The following is a 13,240-nucleotide window of genomic DNA, read 5'->3' as shown; positions in this document are numbered from 1 at the left end:
TTCGTGAAGAAGTACTGCTGGCTGGTTTGTGTGAGAGAAAAATACTGTTCTGGCTGAAAATTTACGATCGTTTACGACAAGCCACATTGGTTAAACTTTATTAGTTTCCCAATTAATAAATATTTTAAAATCATTTTTTATTTGAGGAAGTAGGAGGATAGGGACGCAGGTGCAGACAATGCAGTCTTCCCCTAATGTTGCCTGTTGCTTTCGTGATGATCACCCTGTTCGCTTGTTAGTTTCAGTCAGGCTTATTCAACCAGCCAACAGTGTTTTTCTCTCACAAAAAACCAGCACCAACCAGCCCAAACCAGCACCAGCACCAACCAGCGAACACGCTGATCCAGATGAAGCGAAAAGCAACATTGCATTCAAATCTGAGTACCTTGCTAGCACAGAAATATGTATGCATGACTGCCATCAACAATCAACATGTTCGTTTGGTCGTAAACGATCGTGGATTATATGTCAGAGTATTTTTCTCTCACACCAAACCAGCCAACAATAATAATCCACGATCGTTTCATCCGAAACGAATAGGCTGAATGTCGATCTAGGATAAGCACCTGATGTGTGTGTGTGGGGGGTGGGGGGAGGGGGGGGGGGGGGGGGGAGGCCCCCCTATGGTCTGAAGTTTTCTTAAATAACCCTGCTTTAGCCGTTGTAGAAATAGGTATCTCAAAGGAAATGAGTTCTTGAGCCGGCCAAGCTTTACCTTCATCTTGACCCCCCTTAGTTTTGTCTCTGATTCCGCCTAGTACGTCGTCTACTAGCTGCTCCTATCCTACGATCTCAAGGATTTTCTTTAGTAATATATATAAATGGCGTACCCAGTGCAGAGAGCTCCCGTTATGTGTGGGGTCTAGGGAAGAGTGTCAGTGGCAAGCCTTATCCTCGCTTGTGCAATGCGAGGAGACCGCGACTCAAACCCGGAACCTTCCGGTCACAGGCGTTAAAACTCTACCGCTTGCACCAGACCCGCCCTTCTCTTTAGTCATATATGTATAGCTCAGCCATACTTGTACGTTCCACGCGGGATCAAGTGGAGTGTAAAACAAAGTGTGTGTTTTGTCTCCGGACGAACCAAAATTAGAATTCCTTGCTCGGGTCACTTCGATGCTTTCGCTGCCACTATGACATTGCAGACGCATGAACTGACGTCTCGCGTTATCGCTTTCGTGATGATAGTAATGATGATGATAGCGTGCGTTAACACGTATCACATCACTGTCATCGTGATAACAGTTGGGGAAAAAAATGGGTGACCAATGCAAGCTGAACAAACAGGAGGAGATTTGGAAGCATGCAGCGGCTCATTTGTTCAGCATGGTTCTTATGACCCGGAAGAGAATATGCATGGACATTCGTGGCCTGTCGTCTCACAAGTCGCATGTAGAACATCGACGGCCCGTCGTCACGGCCTCGCATGCATTGCGTGACTCCCCACGCGTCTGTGTGATCGTGTCTCATCGTCGATGAATAATCATCAGAGAGGCACAGAAAAATATCGATGGGCGCAATATCAACATCTCGTCTACAGTGACAGTGTCTGCTTACGACTGCTAGCATGGTGGTGAGCATTTTTGACACGCAAATGGAACGTGATCAAATATTTTGTTGGAAGATTTGGCACTAGTCTAGTCTTTAGTTGAAAATAAAGGCAGACCCCTCGAGAGCTTTTGGTTGGCTGCGTAGCTAGCTTCGTCTTTGCATGCACAACTTGCAACAGAGAGGGTTCCTCAATCCACACCGCGGTCAGGGTCAGCCAGCTTGTTATTAACCTGCCACACAACCTCTTACGGCCACGCAACGCACTAGCTAGGCAGCTGCTACCAGGAGACACGCTCATAGAGCTGGCCAGCTGGGCATAGCAACTAGCTAGTACTATTTTTTCTTCTGAATTTTGTATGCTATGGGCGTGATTGGTTCTCGTTTGGGGCCAACCTGTCCCGTATCTGAGAGCCAGGCGCAGGGCAGCCTGGTCTTGTGCATGCAGCCATCTCGTTTGGGGGTGTGATTGGTGTTGATTGTTGGCACCCGGCTTGGCTCACAGGAGATTTTGTTTGGTTGGCAATAGCGCCGTATCCACGCAGAGGGCCACAGCCAGGAAAATCGGCACCGGGGACGCGCGCACGCACGACGCGGGCCTGGCTCCGAAGAAACGAAGTCTCCCCGCGTTCCTACCGAGCCTGGCTCGACAACGCCTCGTGCATGCGGCTGGCCTGGCACGAGCACCAAAGCAGCGTACCAGTCACAAGAATCCTGCATGCGATGGGCCATGTAAGCAGCCTACCAATCTCTCCATCCTACAACGACTGGTCTGAATATATACGGACTTTGCACTTTGCTTTACGTCGCTATCAAGCGTCCGTAGGCATCGGCTGAAGTTGGTGTGATAGAAAAATATTGAGCTAGATATAGATAGATACAGTCTGCCGAACAGGCTGTTTATTTAAGATAACTGTCATCGATTGATGGGAAGTTCCTATTAGGTCTCATCAACGTGCGACTTCGGCAACAATAACCATGTCCATATTGCAACGGTGGAACCTGTAAAGCTGTTACATTGTGATTATATGAAAGCAACCTGCGGCAGAGTTAACCTGGACTGGTAAACGATGCATAATAAGGATTACCATATGTATGGATAATGTGCATGATTGAATCGATGACGAATGCATTGAGATATATGCCGTACCATCTTTGGATCGACCGCTTTCGTGGTTCTTAGCATCCACACACCAGTATATTGCAATTCCGTGCCGTGTACAGACGACAAGGCCGCAGATCCTGAGCGAAAGGTAAACATATGGGCCGGACAATCATTTGCAGCTAGATAAGCTAATGGGCTACCACATGCACATTTGCAAAGGTTTGTTGTCTGCCGAGTACAACTCTTTCGTTTGATCCCAAACTCAGAGGGGTTGGAACGGATTGAGAGGGATTCAATCCCCTATGAGTCAAAATCCTCCTACACCCCCTTCAATCCCTCACATCTCAAGATCACACGAACAGGGCATAAAGTCTGATTCGCGTGGTGACAATTAATCCTCTACCCCCTTCAATGCCTTCTTCTCACTGTGCTGCCGCGCCACCACCAACCACGCCCACCGCCACCGGCCTGTGGCGTCCCGTTGCTCTATCCCTATCCTCCACTAATCCAAATTAGAGGGGAAAGGCTAGGTGACTCTTTATCCCCGCCATCCCGCAATAGTTGGCCTTGCCCACTGCCCTCAGCTAGCAGCGCCTGCTGGCCAGCCACGACACCCACCCTCGCCACTCCGCCCCTTACTCTCCCTAATCCAAATCGGAGAAGGAAAATGAGGTGATCCTTTGCCCCCGACACTAACCTTGCTCGTCGCTCAAACCACCACCACTGGCCTAATCCACATTGGAGCACCAACTAATGGCTATGCTCTTTTGCTTCGGTTGGGCTCAAGTTCCACCAGTAATACCTATTCTCCACTCTAGATTGGTGGGTCTCAAACCAAGCACAACTCTAGGAGCCTCCCAACAAGTACTCCGGAAAGGTCACCTAGCAAACACCAAGAGTGATAAGTCTTTAACTGCCACTTGATCAAATCCAAGTCAAGAGCAAATGGACGCACAAAAAGATCACTCTTAAGCCCTCCTCTTGACTTAATGTCCTCGAACCCTTCAGAAAGTCTCTCAATATGTGTAGAACTAGGGGTCCAAGAGAGCCCCAAATGAGCTAGACATGATGTATATCTAAGCAGTCACACATTGGATTCATTTGTAGGCTTTGTGCGATGGCTAAGTTTTCTACTCTTTCCATTCTAAATTATAAGACGTTTTAGCTTTTCTAGATACAGTACTTCTATAGTATATTTTAGACATGATGTATATCTAATGTACAACAAAAACTATATATCTAGAAAAGCTAAAATATCTTTATAATTTAGATTGGTGGGAGTATTTCTTTGTTCCTTCCCTCTCCGGTTCCTCGACATGCTCCAGCTCCATGCTCCGACGGTAGCTTCACGCCTTCACCCGATTTGATGGCATCTCCAGATCTGTCGGCTTGATACATATCGGACGGCCTGCAGCCCAGCAGGGCGAGAGCCTCCCAGCAGTAAATTTAAGCATACACCATCGTGCCTTGATACATTGTTACAGAGAACATAAATCACAAACTTAAGAATGTCCGATACATCTGCTGTGAATGCACAATATAGTAACACGGCCACTTTTACAAAGGAAAATGGACCTATCACCAAATCAGTGGAAAGTACGAGTTACAAATGAATATATATGATATACCCTACATCTAGGAAAACTGACATCACAGACGGGAGACGTAATAAATCACGTAATAAATCAAAGGGGGCATTTAACTGATAAGGTTGCTGCAGAATCTCCAAAACTTTGCGCCTCTCCAGTGACAGTTTTGCATTTGCAGCAAGCCATTTAACCAGTAATAATACCGGCAAGTACATCGCTCTTTCCTCTTGCAAAAATAGTGTAGACAAGGCGTATGGCGTCTAGCCAACCGTCAAGAGCCTCCCAACTATCGGCAACCTGTCAGGGGCGAGAGAAGAATGGGTTGAATTATGTACTCCACACCATTTATTTTCGCTAGCGGTAATCAAATTAGCTATATAGGGCATTGCACCACATTTGCTGCCCATTAAATTCAAAAGGGTTGACTGTTCAGTCAATTTATTGAAGAACAAGCAGATTTAAAAGTGTAACCTATGTCTAGATACTGAAGAAATGTTATCCATTTCAATGGAACAAAATAATATCGAAAAAGATGAACAAACGAGCTGTAACAATAAACTGGCAGGCACATACCAAGAATGTAGGACCATGAATAGTTTCTATACAGAGGCCAGCACCACTTGGTAAAGTTAAATCAGCACATGCTGATACTGAAACAATATCTGCAACGTTTATTCTGACAGGTTTTCTGTCCCTGTCCAAATGCCCAAGGGATTGTGATGGAGGCTGGTCAGAAGCATCAGCCTATAATTCACAGCAACACTAGTCAGTTGGATAAGGCCATGACAAAAGACATTGGAAACACCAGTAACTTCAATCTAAACAGAGTATCAATGGAGATAAGTATGCAAAATGAAAATGATTAACATTGGCAAAATACCTGCTGGAGTCCCTCATGATTCAAAATGAACTGTGATCTCTCCCAATCTTTGTGTGGGGCAATGGCATTGTTAGCTGGAGGAGCAGTCAAATACCCCACTTTGAGATATGGCAGGGGTAACTGCATGGTATAAGATGCAATAAGAACAGAAGAACACTGCCATAATGAAGAATTAGACAAGAGAACATCTAAAGAACAGGAAAATGTGCTAAAAAGAAGACCAGGACACTCTATCATTCAGAGAAACAAAAATTAGTAAGGTTTGAAGACCTTGAGGATTGTCAGTTCTTTTCCCTCAAGAAATGGGTTGCAAAAGAGTTCAACATACACATGGATAACTGAACTGAAAAGCAGCTATCATATCCCAGCTACATGAACCTTTCATTATTACTAGGTAGCTTTCAACAATAAGGTCCAATACTATTAGGTAACAATATCAAACAGAATAAACTAACACAGTTCATTAGAAACAGAAAAAAATGAATTTATACCATTGAGCGGACTAATCGCAAAGCACTGCGATAGACCTGCATTTGACAAAAGATCACACTGTCAACCAAGGAAGTTTGCAGGAAAAAAAGGGAAAGGTCCAAGGCATAGGTAGAGAGTAAAAGATGCATATAGATACCGAGTAATTTGGCTTCAGAGCATGAGCAGCTGCAACATAGATAGCAGACTGACTGTAAAGCTCATTAGGGGAGACATCTGGCTTCCCAGACCTCATGGTATCCTCAGCTAAACCATACTGCAGCATTATAAAATAAAATGTGTGTGTCATTGTCATGGAACTTAAACTGTAGAAGTTATAAAATCTATTAGAAATTTATACATAATATACTAAAACAAACTCATTATTTTAGTCTAAGAAAAGTATATATCATTCAACAGGTAAGTTATGAGGCAGGAAGCACACCAAGACAGTTCCGAGGTTGTATATTGCCCGATGGAAATCAAATTGCAGCTGAATTGCAGCACGGAACTACAAATATAGTAGAAACGGGTGTCAGTGGTTCATCAAAGAGATAATTTTTACTAAGCAATACCATAAAAAATAATTCCTAGGCACAGTAATGGGATATTGTATCTACCTTTCTTATAGCTGTTTTTATTATGGTCTGTTTATCCCGGGCAGGAACAATTGCACTCAGCTCCTGCATTGCAAATTCATACTCAATAAACTGCTAGCACAGGCAGGTGCAGCTCAAGAGCAAATAGTTAACCAAACTTCAGGGAAGAAGGTTAAGAAAATAAAATTGATGAGATGTACCTGTAGCCCAAGACCCCAGTTATTGAGAGCCTGCAATCGAAAAGAAAGGCAATTAAGAAAGCAGCAACACTGGCTATTAATAAAAATTCAAGATTAGAAGTTTCAAGTTGAAGTGATATCAGATCATCTCATTTTCATGGATTTGGTCAAATGCTGGTGTAGAGAAATGGACCCGAAAAAACAAGATCCTTTCATAAAAAATATTTCTTTAGATTAGTTTATAAAGAATTTCGGTAACGAAAGATCACAGGAATTTAAACAATAAGGATAAGCCATGGCAAGCTCTGTTTCTTGACCAGCAACAAGTTTTTTCTTTCTTTAATTGATAAATTAGAACAAAAAAAAACAGCTATCACTACAAAAGGATGGCATTCTTATTCTTATTGTTTAAACATGTGCGCAACATTACTAAACGAAACTCTACTGAACCATGATGGTCTTCATATCAGTTATATGCGCACATCAATCGTCCACTTAACTCAAATTGGAGCCTTTTATCTTTTTATTTTATCATATAATCTGCACTCAAGAACTCAAGATAAATATAAGGATTTAACGCTAACCTGTGGGCTATTCCAATTAAGCTGGACAGCCTTCTCATAATTCAGTATTGCCTGCCAAAGAAAGAAAAGCGTAAATAACGGATGCAATCAAATTTAATCATATACTTAAAACAACATTAGTATGTTTGGCAAAAAAAACATGGTAACTTTTCAGCTTAATGGCAAGGAACGGAGATGTGGATTGTTCAAACCCCTTGGGATTTATTGTTCCCCCAGATGCTAAGGTTAAAATTTGAAATTCTTGATGAAATTAAACATTGAGCAGAGTTGGATGCACCAAGGTTTTCAAGAAAAGATAAGAAATAGTGTCATCACATAGCACAAAAAGTTCACCAGCTATCAGGGAATTTTTTGAAGAAAAAAAAAAACGGTGACGAAACATGCTGCTTGCTACATGATTTGCTATTGGATAACTTGTGAGCTCTTATTTATCCATCCAAATTCACGAAATAGACAGTGAAGTATTATATATCTTAATAGATAGGACAAGAACAACTTAATATGTGCAACATATATTGTGAGCTCATGTTTATTCAAAAAAAAAAAACACAAACCCACAATTTGAGTGAAAAGTGGCACAGTTTTTTATCATATAAATAACATAATTGATGGCCTGCAGAGAACAGGCACCACAAGGAAACCAAAACAAGATTCAATATTTGACCAAACCTGATTTACTTGCATTACTCGCATAATAATAATTTGGTGTTCAACATAAACAAGCTTATAGATGTATGTGAGACATCTCACTAAACCTGCTTCCAGAGTTCTTCGGCTTCTTTTGTCCGACCTCGCATTTTAGCCCGATCAGCAATAGCAATAGCCCAGTTATAATATGCCTAAAAAAAGAGAATGTGTCAAAGGAGCATCAAGATATCTGAGACAATTAGAATGATCAACATTGAGCACTATACGTTAGAACCATGAAGTCATATTCTTAGATGTGATGCTTTTTGTAGACTATTTGAAAAGTGTGATTGTGATGTTTTTTATTCTTTTTTCCGAAAGGGCCAAAAAGCACTGAAAAACCTTCTGTAAATTTGAACTATTCTGATCAAACATAAGAAGTGAGGAACTTACATCATAAAGAGTTGGACAAAGTCGGGTAGCTTCAGCATACTTTTTGCAAGCCTCCTCAAGCAATGCATCTTTAGAGGAACTAGAATTGGGATCCACATTGTCTGCACTCTCCTGAAATAATATTTCAAAAGAATAAGATAAAAACTTGCCTGAAATATAAATAACAATTTTGCAGCGCATATGTAACATGCATGCTATAAACAACAGCAGCTATGCGTTCACTATATATTAACACATATAAAAGACCATCACAAAAAAAGGGAGGTATAAAAGGAATGTAGATGTGTACCTGGAGGACAAGAGCCCAATTATAATATGCATCAGGGTCATCAGGATTTCTTTCAATTGCATTTACATACCTGCATAACAGAACTTTAAACTTGGCAGCAACAACTAATTACAGAGAGAACTACAAAATATGCAAGCTAATTGTAGCAATAAAAAACAAAATTTAATCAGGCAAGCTAAGCAAACCTTTTGGCAGCAAAAGAAAGAATCCTTTGGCGAGAACGTCCTTCCTCGTCAACTCCAGTTACACTATTTATCAAGTCCATCGCTACATCATGGTGGGATGAAGACTGTTGTGTGCTATCTTGGCTGAAATAAATTGAAGAAATCAATAAAACTTACTGTTTGAACCATTTCATTAGGAATTTGTGCATAAGCCAATACAAATAAATGTGAACTAGTAACGTTGCAGCAGCTGTGAACTAACCGTATACAAAATTACAGAATTTAAGCAGATATAATGATTAATGCATTTATTAAAAGGTAACAACCATCTGATACCCATTATTCGTTATAACGGAAGGAGAAATTGTTCACAGCTTTTCATAAGAAGAAAGATGCTTCCATATCCATATACCTAATAATATAACAATCCTACCCTACCAGAAGATGAGCTGTAGTAGGTTCGCATTAACACCAATTTTGCTTTGTTGAAGAAAGATCACAAAAATACCACAATCCATGGTAACAATTGTGCTTGCACATAAGCATTCTAATGCAACCAGCATTCGCAGCTCAAATATGACAATACAACTCCACTAAGGCAGCAGCTAAAGCACCAAAATTAAGCAGCAGCTGCTTAATTCACGTAGCCAACGCAAAATTCACGTAGCCAACGCAGATCCGACGCGAAGTCCAAAGTGTACGGCTAAAAAACGCAATGCCACAAACCTAACCAAGCCACAGTGATCCAGTACATGGAGTGAGATCTAAATGACGCGAATAAGCACAAACCTGTAGGACGAGCCCTCGGCATCAGCGGATCCGACCCCGTTCCCATCGCCGAACGCAGATCTCACGCTGCTGCCGCCGGCCGCCGTCTCGCCGTCCTCCTTGAGCTCGCCGAGGAGTTCCCGCATGGTGAACGGACGGGATCCCTCCGACCCCAGCGCCGCCTTCGCCTCCTCCTGCTTCGCCGTCGCCGATCGCGGCGGCTCCTCCTCCACTTCCTCCTCCTCAACCTCCGGCGGAGGCCCCTCCGGCTCTCGCGCGCCGTTCGCGAGATCCTCCGCACCGGCTGGCCTGGTCTCCGTGGGCTCCTCCATGGTCACTCCTCGGGGCTCGCTCGCGCGCGCGGCGGGATCTGGGAGCGGAGCCGGGAGCCGCGAGCGCGTGGTGGTCACTGGTCTCGTCTCGTCTCGCGCCCGCACGGCCGCGTGGTCAGTCACTGCGCGAACGGAAACCAGCGCGGGCCGAGGTGGGCGTCGCGTCAGCGGAGGGGAGGGGGAAAGCTTACGTGTCGACGCAGTAACAGCCTCTCATGGTACTATGGGCCGAGCCGGGCCTGGAGGTCCAACACGGGATGGAAAAAAAAGGCCCTGTCCAGCAGCTGGCTAAGCCATAGAATTTATGGATCCTAAACCCAATATTTATAGCATAGTTTTATACACAGCCGAGCCACTTTGAAGTATCAACTATGATATTCCAGATTCGGCCACAATGGAGCAATAAGCACAGAATTTTGACCGAATCAGGATCTCACTTGGCAGAAATTTTATAGAAAAAAAATCCACTAATGCATAATCACCGAGCCTTGGTGCTGCAAGAGCTTCAAGCATTATAACAAACTATCGTCCTGTTCGTTTGAACTTATTTAGAACTACTTTTCATCAATAAAACATTATTTTTCTCATAATATTTCAGCATAAATCAAATTTTAGCATCAACAAACAAGGTGTACAGTGGCAACCCAGATCGGCTAAATAAATAGTAAACTCTATATACTACAGCTGTACCTAGAGGGGAGGCTAAAAAAAGCAGCTAGCTCTCGAGGGGCATTTTGGGAACGCCACCGGCCGCGGCGTGCGGTGGGGTCTAGGGGAATGGGATGGGGCGCACTGGGCTCAAATGCCGCCATGCCGGCGCCACCGAGGGCGGAAGCTGTCCAGATCGCGTGATTTCGCGTCCCGTTCGCGAGCGCGACACACGCTGACCTACCCGACGGCCTCCACCTCCGTCTTGAGGCGAAGCGCAGGTGAGCCAAACAAAGCCCATCGGCCAACCACTAGCAGGCCGACTGCTTTCGCTTCAACGCTCCATGGCTCGATCCAGTGCGGTTTCCGAATTTTTGCTGCGAAGGGCTAACTCTTTCGGAGGGGGATTTTTGTCTCAGGTGCGTAGTAGTCTGCCATGGCCGGCGAGAATAAGGTCTTTGGGTTCGAGGAAGTCGCCAAGCATAACGTCACCAAGGACTGCTGGATCATCATCGCCGGCAAGGTGCGGTTTTTCTGCTCCCCTCCCATCCTCGGCTCCCCTTTGTGGTGACATAGGATTTTGGATGGCTGGTGGCATGCCTCTGGTGGTTTCATAGGATATGGTTTTGTGAAATTGTTTGGTGTTCTTGTTGGTGGAATGGTAATTCCTTTCGTTTCCCCTTCGATTGCAAAGGTTTTACGGCCTAAGGAAAGCTTACAACGCTTTCTGTTCCATGATAAGGTTTTATGGAGAAATAATTGATGGTAGGCTTGGTTTCTTGCAGCAGCAGAATTGAATCAATTGTGCTGGGATTTATCTCGAATCAGATTTGCTCATTTGCTGAAACTAAACAGGCGTACTACTAAAGATAAAGATGTTTTGGATTGTCAAATAGCAGTTGTAGTTATTCATCAGTGTGTGACTCAATCCAGGTCCAGAAACCGCCTTTTAGATCTACTCCATGTTCAATGATGAGTTGGGTTGATCCGATCGAGGACGAGCAACTGCCTTTAGATAAACTTCATGTTGCTCTGTATGCTTGGATGATTATAGGACAAAAGCTTATTACAATCCACTCGCATCGCATATTCAGAATTTACCACAAGGATAGTGCTTTAAACTGAGCACCTTTCTGTATCCTCAAATGACAATGCATGACAAAACAGACAAAAATATGGTTTGTTTTTATCCTGCTTTTTTTTTTTCGTGGCAGAATAAAATGATTCGGTAAAATATATAATTCCTCAAAAAAGTCTGAAATATAAATTACATAAATGATGATTCATGGTTGATATTTTCATATCCGACCAAATAAATGGTGTGCTTACGACATGTGGGTCATTTTTTTTTGTTTTCAATTATATGCCCTTGGATGTACTAGTATGCCCATATATATTATATAGGTTTCCGCTGCACCACACATATTATATAGGTTTCCGCTGCACCACATATATTATATAGGTTTCCGCTGCACCACAAAAGTAAGAAGTTGTTACTCTAGAATTAGTATATTTTCTTAGATCCAATGCTTTCCATTCAGAAATTTTCTAACTCTTTTCCTGTTTTCTCCTATATACAAATCCTTTAAGCTATTATTATCATCAAACATTAAAAAAAAGGGCGTACCCAGTGCAGAGAGCTCCTGCTCTGTGCGGGGTCTGGGGAAGGGTGTCAGTGGCAAGCCTTACCCTCGCCTGTGCAATGCGAGGAGACCGCGACTCGAACCCGAGACCTTCTGGTCACAGGCGGTAAGACTCTACCGCTTGCACCAGGCCCGCCCTTCATTATCATCAAACATTCTGCTGGAAAAATGCGTAGCATGTGCTAATTCCACTGAAGTTGATTATTTTTTATTAAAAAAAGAAAATAGTAACTTGCCTTCCATTTGTTTGTGACAAATGTTTTGTTATTCTCGGTGTAGCTAATGCTTAATGGCCATGCTATTTTTGGAAGTAGGATTTTTGGCCCTAAGTTTACTTTGAAGTCAACCACTATTTTTGCCCTTGTAGTGTTATTACAAGACTTAAACATCCGCAGAGCTTCCTGACATAAGTTAACGAACTGTGCTGGCTTGTTTCTTCACCTTTTGCATAAATTAAGATTGGTACACTATAAGTAGATGTGGTGGTGTAAGATGTTGAAACATTGAAACCTATGCTTCTGCTGTCTGTAATGTATGTTCCTTGTTCTTTTAGTAATCTCATATAAAATGGAATAAATCATTGAAATTTTCTGCCATCTATTTTCCAATATGTGTTTGACTGGAACATCTCATCTCTTTCTATTAACATTTCAGGTGTATGACGTCACTCCGTTTATGGATGAGCATCCTGGTGGAGATGAGGTTTTGCTAGCTGTAACTGGTAAGCCATACATCAATTGTACTTCATAGTTACAGCCTTGAACCATGACGTTTAAATATTGAGCTGATCTCTACTCTTGAATGTAACCAGGGAAAGATGCTACGGCTGATTTTGAAGATATTGGCCACAGTGATTCCGCAAGGGACATAATGGAGAAGTACCACATCGGGCAGATAGATGCTTCAACAATCCCAGCAAAACGTACTTATGTGCACCCCCAGCAAGCGCCCAGCCACACAGACAAGGATAATGACCTCCTCATCAAGATCCTGCAGTTCCTTGTGCCCATTATGATCCTGGGCCTTGCATTTGGTATACGGCAGTACACCAAATCATAGTATACTATTCTTAGAGACTTGCCTTTGGAGTCTGTTTTATGGTCATGGTTGGGATGAAAACAGTTCAATAATTGCTTACAGTGTACTTGTCAGGTGGATGTTATCTCATTGGTCATATGCTACTCTGTATTTATGGACATCCAAATGTGCTCTTTTCCCAGGACCCCATGAACTGAGGCATATAAGATGGATTCTGACTCTTCATGATAGTTGATATCAGATTATTGCAGTTATGTTTGTTTTGTGTGTGCGTGCTTGGACGGTGCAATAAACAGAACCAGACCATTAACCATCTTCTATCGTAA

At 43.0% G+C, this 13,240-nt stretch overlaps 2 protein-coding genes across 4 annotated transcripts; one reads left to right on the top strand and one right to left on the bottom strand.

Moving 5' to 3' along the window:
• Positions 1–4,143: 4,143 nt before the first annotated feature.
• LOC136523758 (protein HLB1-like) lies at positions 4,144–9,862 on the bottom strand. Of its 2 annotated transcripts, XR_010776164.1 has the most exons (15): positions 9,275–9,862; positions 8,507–8,629; positions 8,322–8,391; positions 8,033–8,143; positions 7,708–7,791; positions 6,953–7,003; positions 6,390–6,419; positions 6,211–6,273; positions 6,036–6,101; positions 5,751–5,867; positions 5,614–5,649; positions 5,123–5,242; positions 4,816–4,986; positions 4,357–4,539; positions 4,144–4,228 (listed from the first exon to the last, which is right to left on the bottom strand). XR_010776164.1 is itself a non-coding variant. In XM_066517330.1 (14 exons), exons 1-14 carry the CDS (start codon positions 9,583–9,585, stop codon positions 4,429–4,431), a joined length of 1,464 nt encoding a protein of 487 aa, XP_066373427.1. In that variant the 5' UTR covers positions 9,586–9,862; the 3' UTR covers positions 4,144–4,428. The 2 variants fall into 2 exon arrangements, 1 of the variants encoding a protein (XP_066373427.1); XM_066517330.1 differs by having other exon boundaries at positions 4,144–4,539.
• A 481-nt stretch (positions 9,863–10,343) lies between these two features.
• LOC136523770 (cytochrome b5-like) lies at positions 10,344–13,164 on the top strand. 2 transcript variants are annotated; one of them, XM_066517338.1, is made up of 5 exons: positions 10,344–10,514; positions 10,653–10,756; positions 11,824–11,982; positions 12,531–12,597; positions 12,688–13,164. In XM_066517338.1, exons 2-5 carry the CDS (start codon positions 10,670–10,672, stop codon positions 12,933–12,935), a joined length of 561 nt encoding a protein of 186 aa, XP_066373435.1. In that variant the 5' UTR covers positions 10,344–10,514; positions 10,653–10,669; the 3' UTR covers positions 12,936–13,164. The 2 variants fall into 2 exon arrangements, with proteins under 2 accessions (XP_066373435.1, XP_066373440.1); XM_066517343.1 differs by lacking the exon at positions 11,824–11,982 and having other exon boundaries at positions 10,357–10,514.
• The last annotated feature ends 76 nt before the right edge of the window (positions 13,165–13,240 follow it).

The sequence above is a fragment of the Miscanthus floridulus genome, chromosome 2 (assembly GCF_019320115.1).
Source record: "Miscanthus floridulus cultivar M001 chromosome 2, ASM1932011v1, whole genome shotgun sequence".
Lineage (NCBI taxonomy): Eukaryota > Viridiplantae > Streptophyta > Magnoliopsida > Poales > Poaceae > Miscanthus > Miscanthus floridulus.
The sequence above is the reverse complement of the archived record's forward strand: the minus strand, read 5'-3'. Positions and strand labels throughout refer to the sequence as shown.

Coding starts and splice junctions, on each gene's coding strand:
- LOC136523758 (XM_066517330.1), bottom strand. CDS start 9,585: ATGGAGGAGCCCACGGAGACCAGGCCAGCCGGTGCGGAGGATCTCGCG. Junction 8,392..8,506: donor CTTTCTTTTGCTGCCAAAAG/GTTTGCTTAGCT, acceptor TCTGTTATGCAG/GTATGTAAATGCAATTGAAA. Junction 4,540..4,815: donor TTCATGGTCCTACATTCTTG/GTATGTGCCTGC, acceptor CGCCCCTGACAG/GTTGCCGATAGTTGGGAGGC.
- LOC136523770 (XM_066517338.1), top strand. CDS start 10,670: ATGGCCGGCGAGAATAAGGTCTTTGGGTTCGAGGAAGTCGCCAAGCAT. Junction 10,757..11,823: donor GGATCATCATCGCCGGCAAG/GTGCGGTTTTTC, acceptor AAATCCTTTAAG/CTATTATTATCATCAAACAT. Junction 11,983..12,530: donor AGACCTTCTGGTCACAGGCG/GTAAGACTCTAC, acceptor TTAACATTTCAG/GTGTATGACGTCACTCCGTT.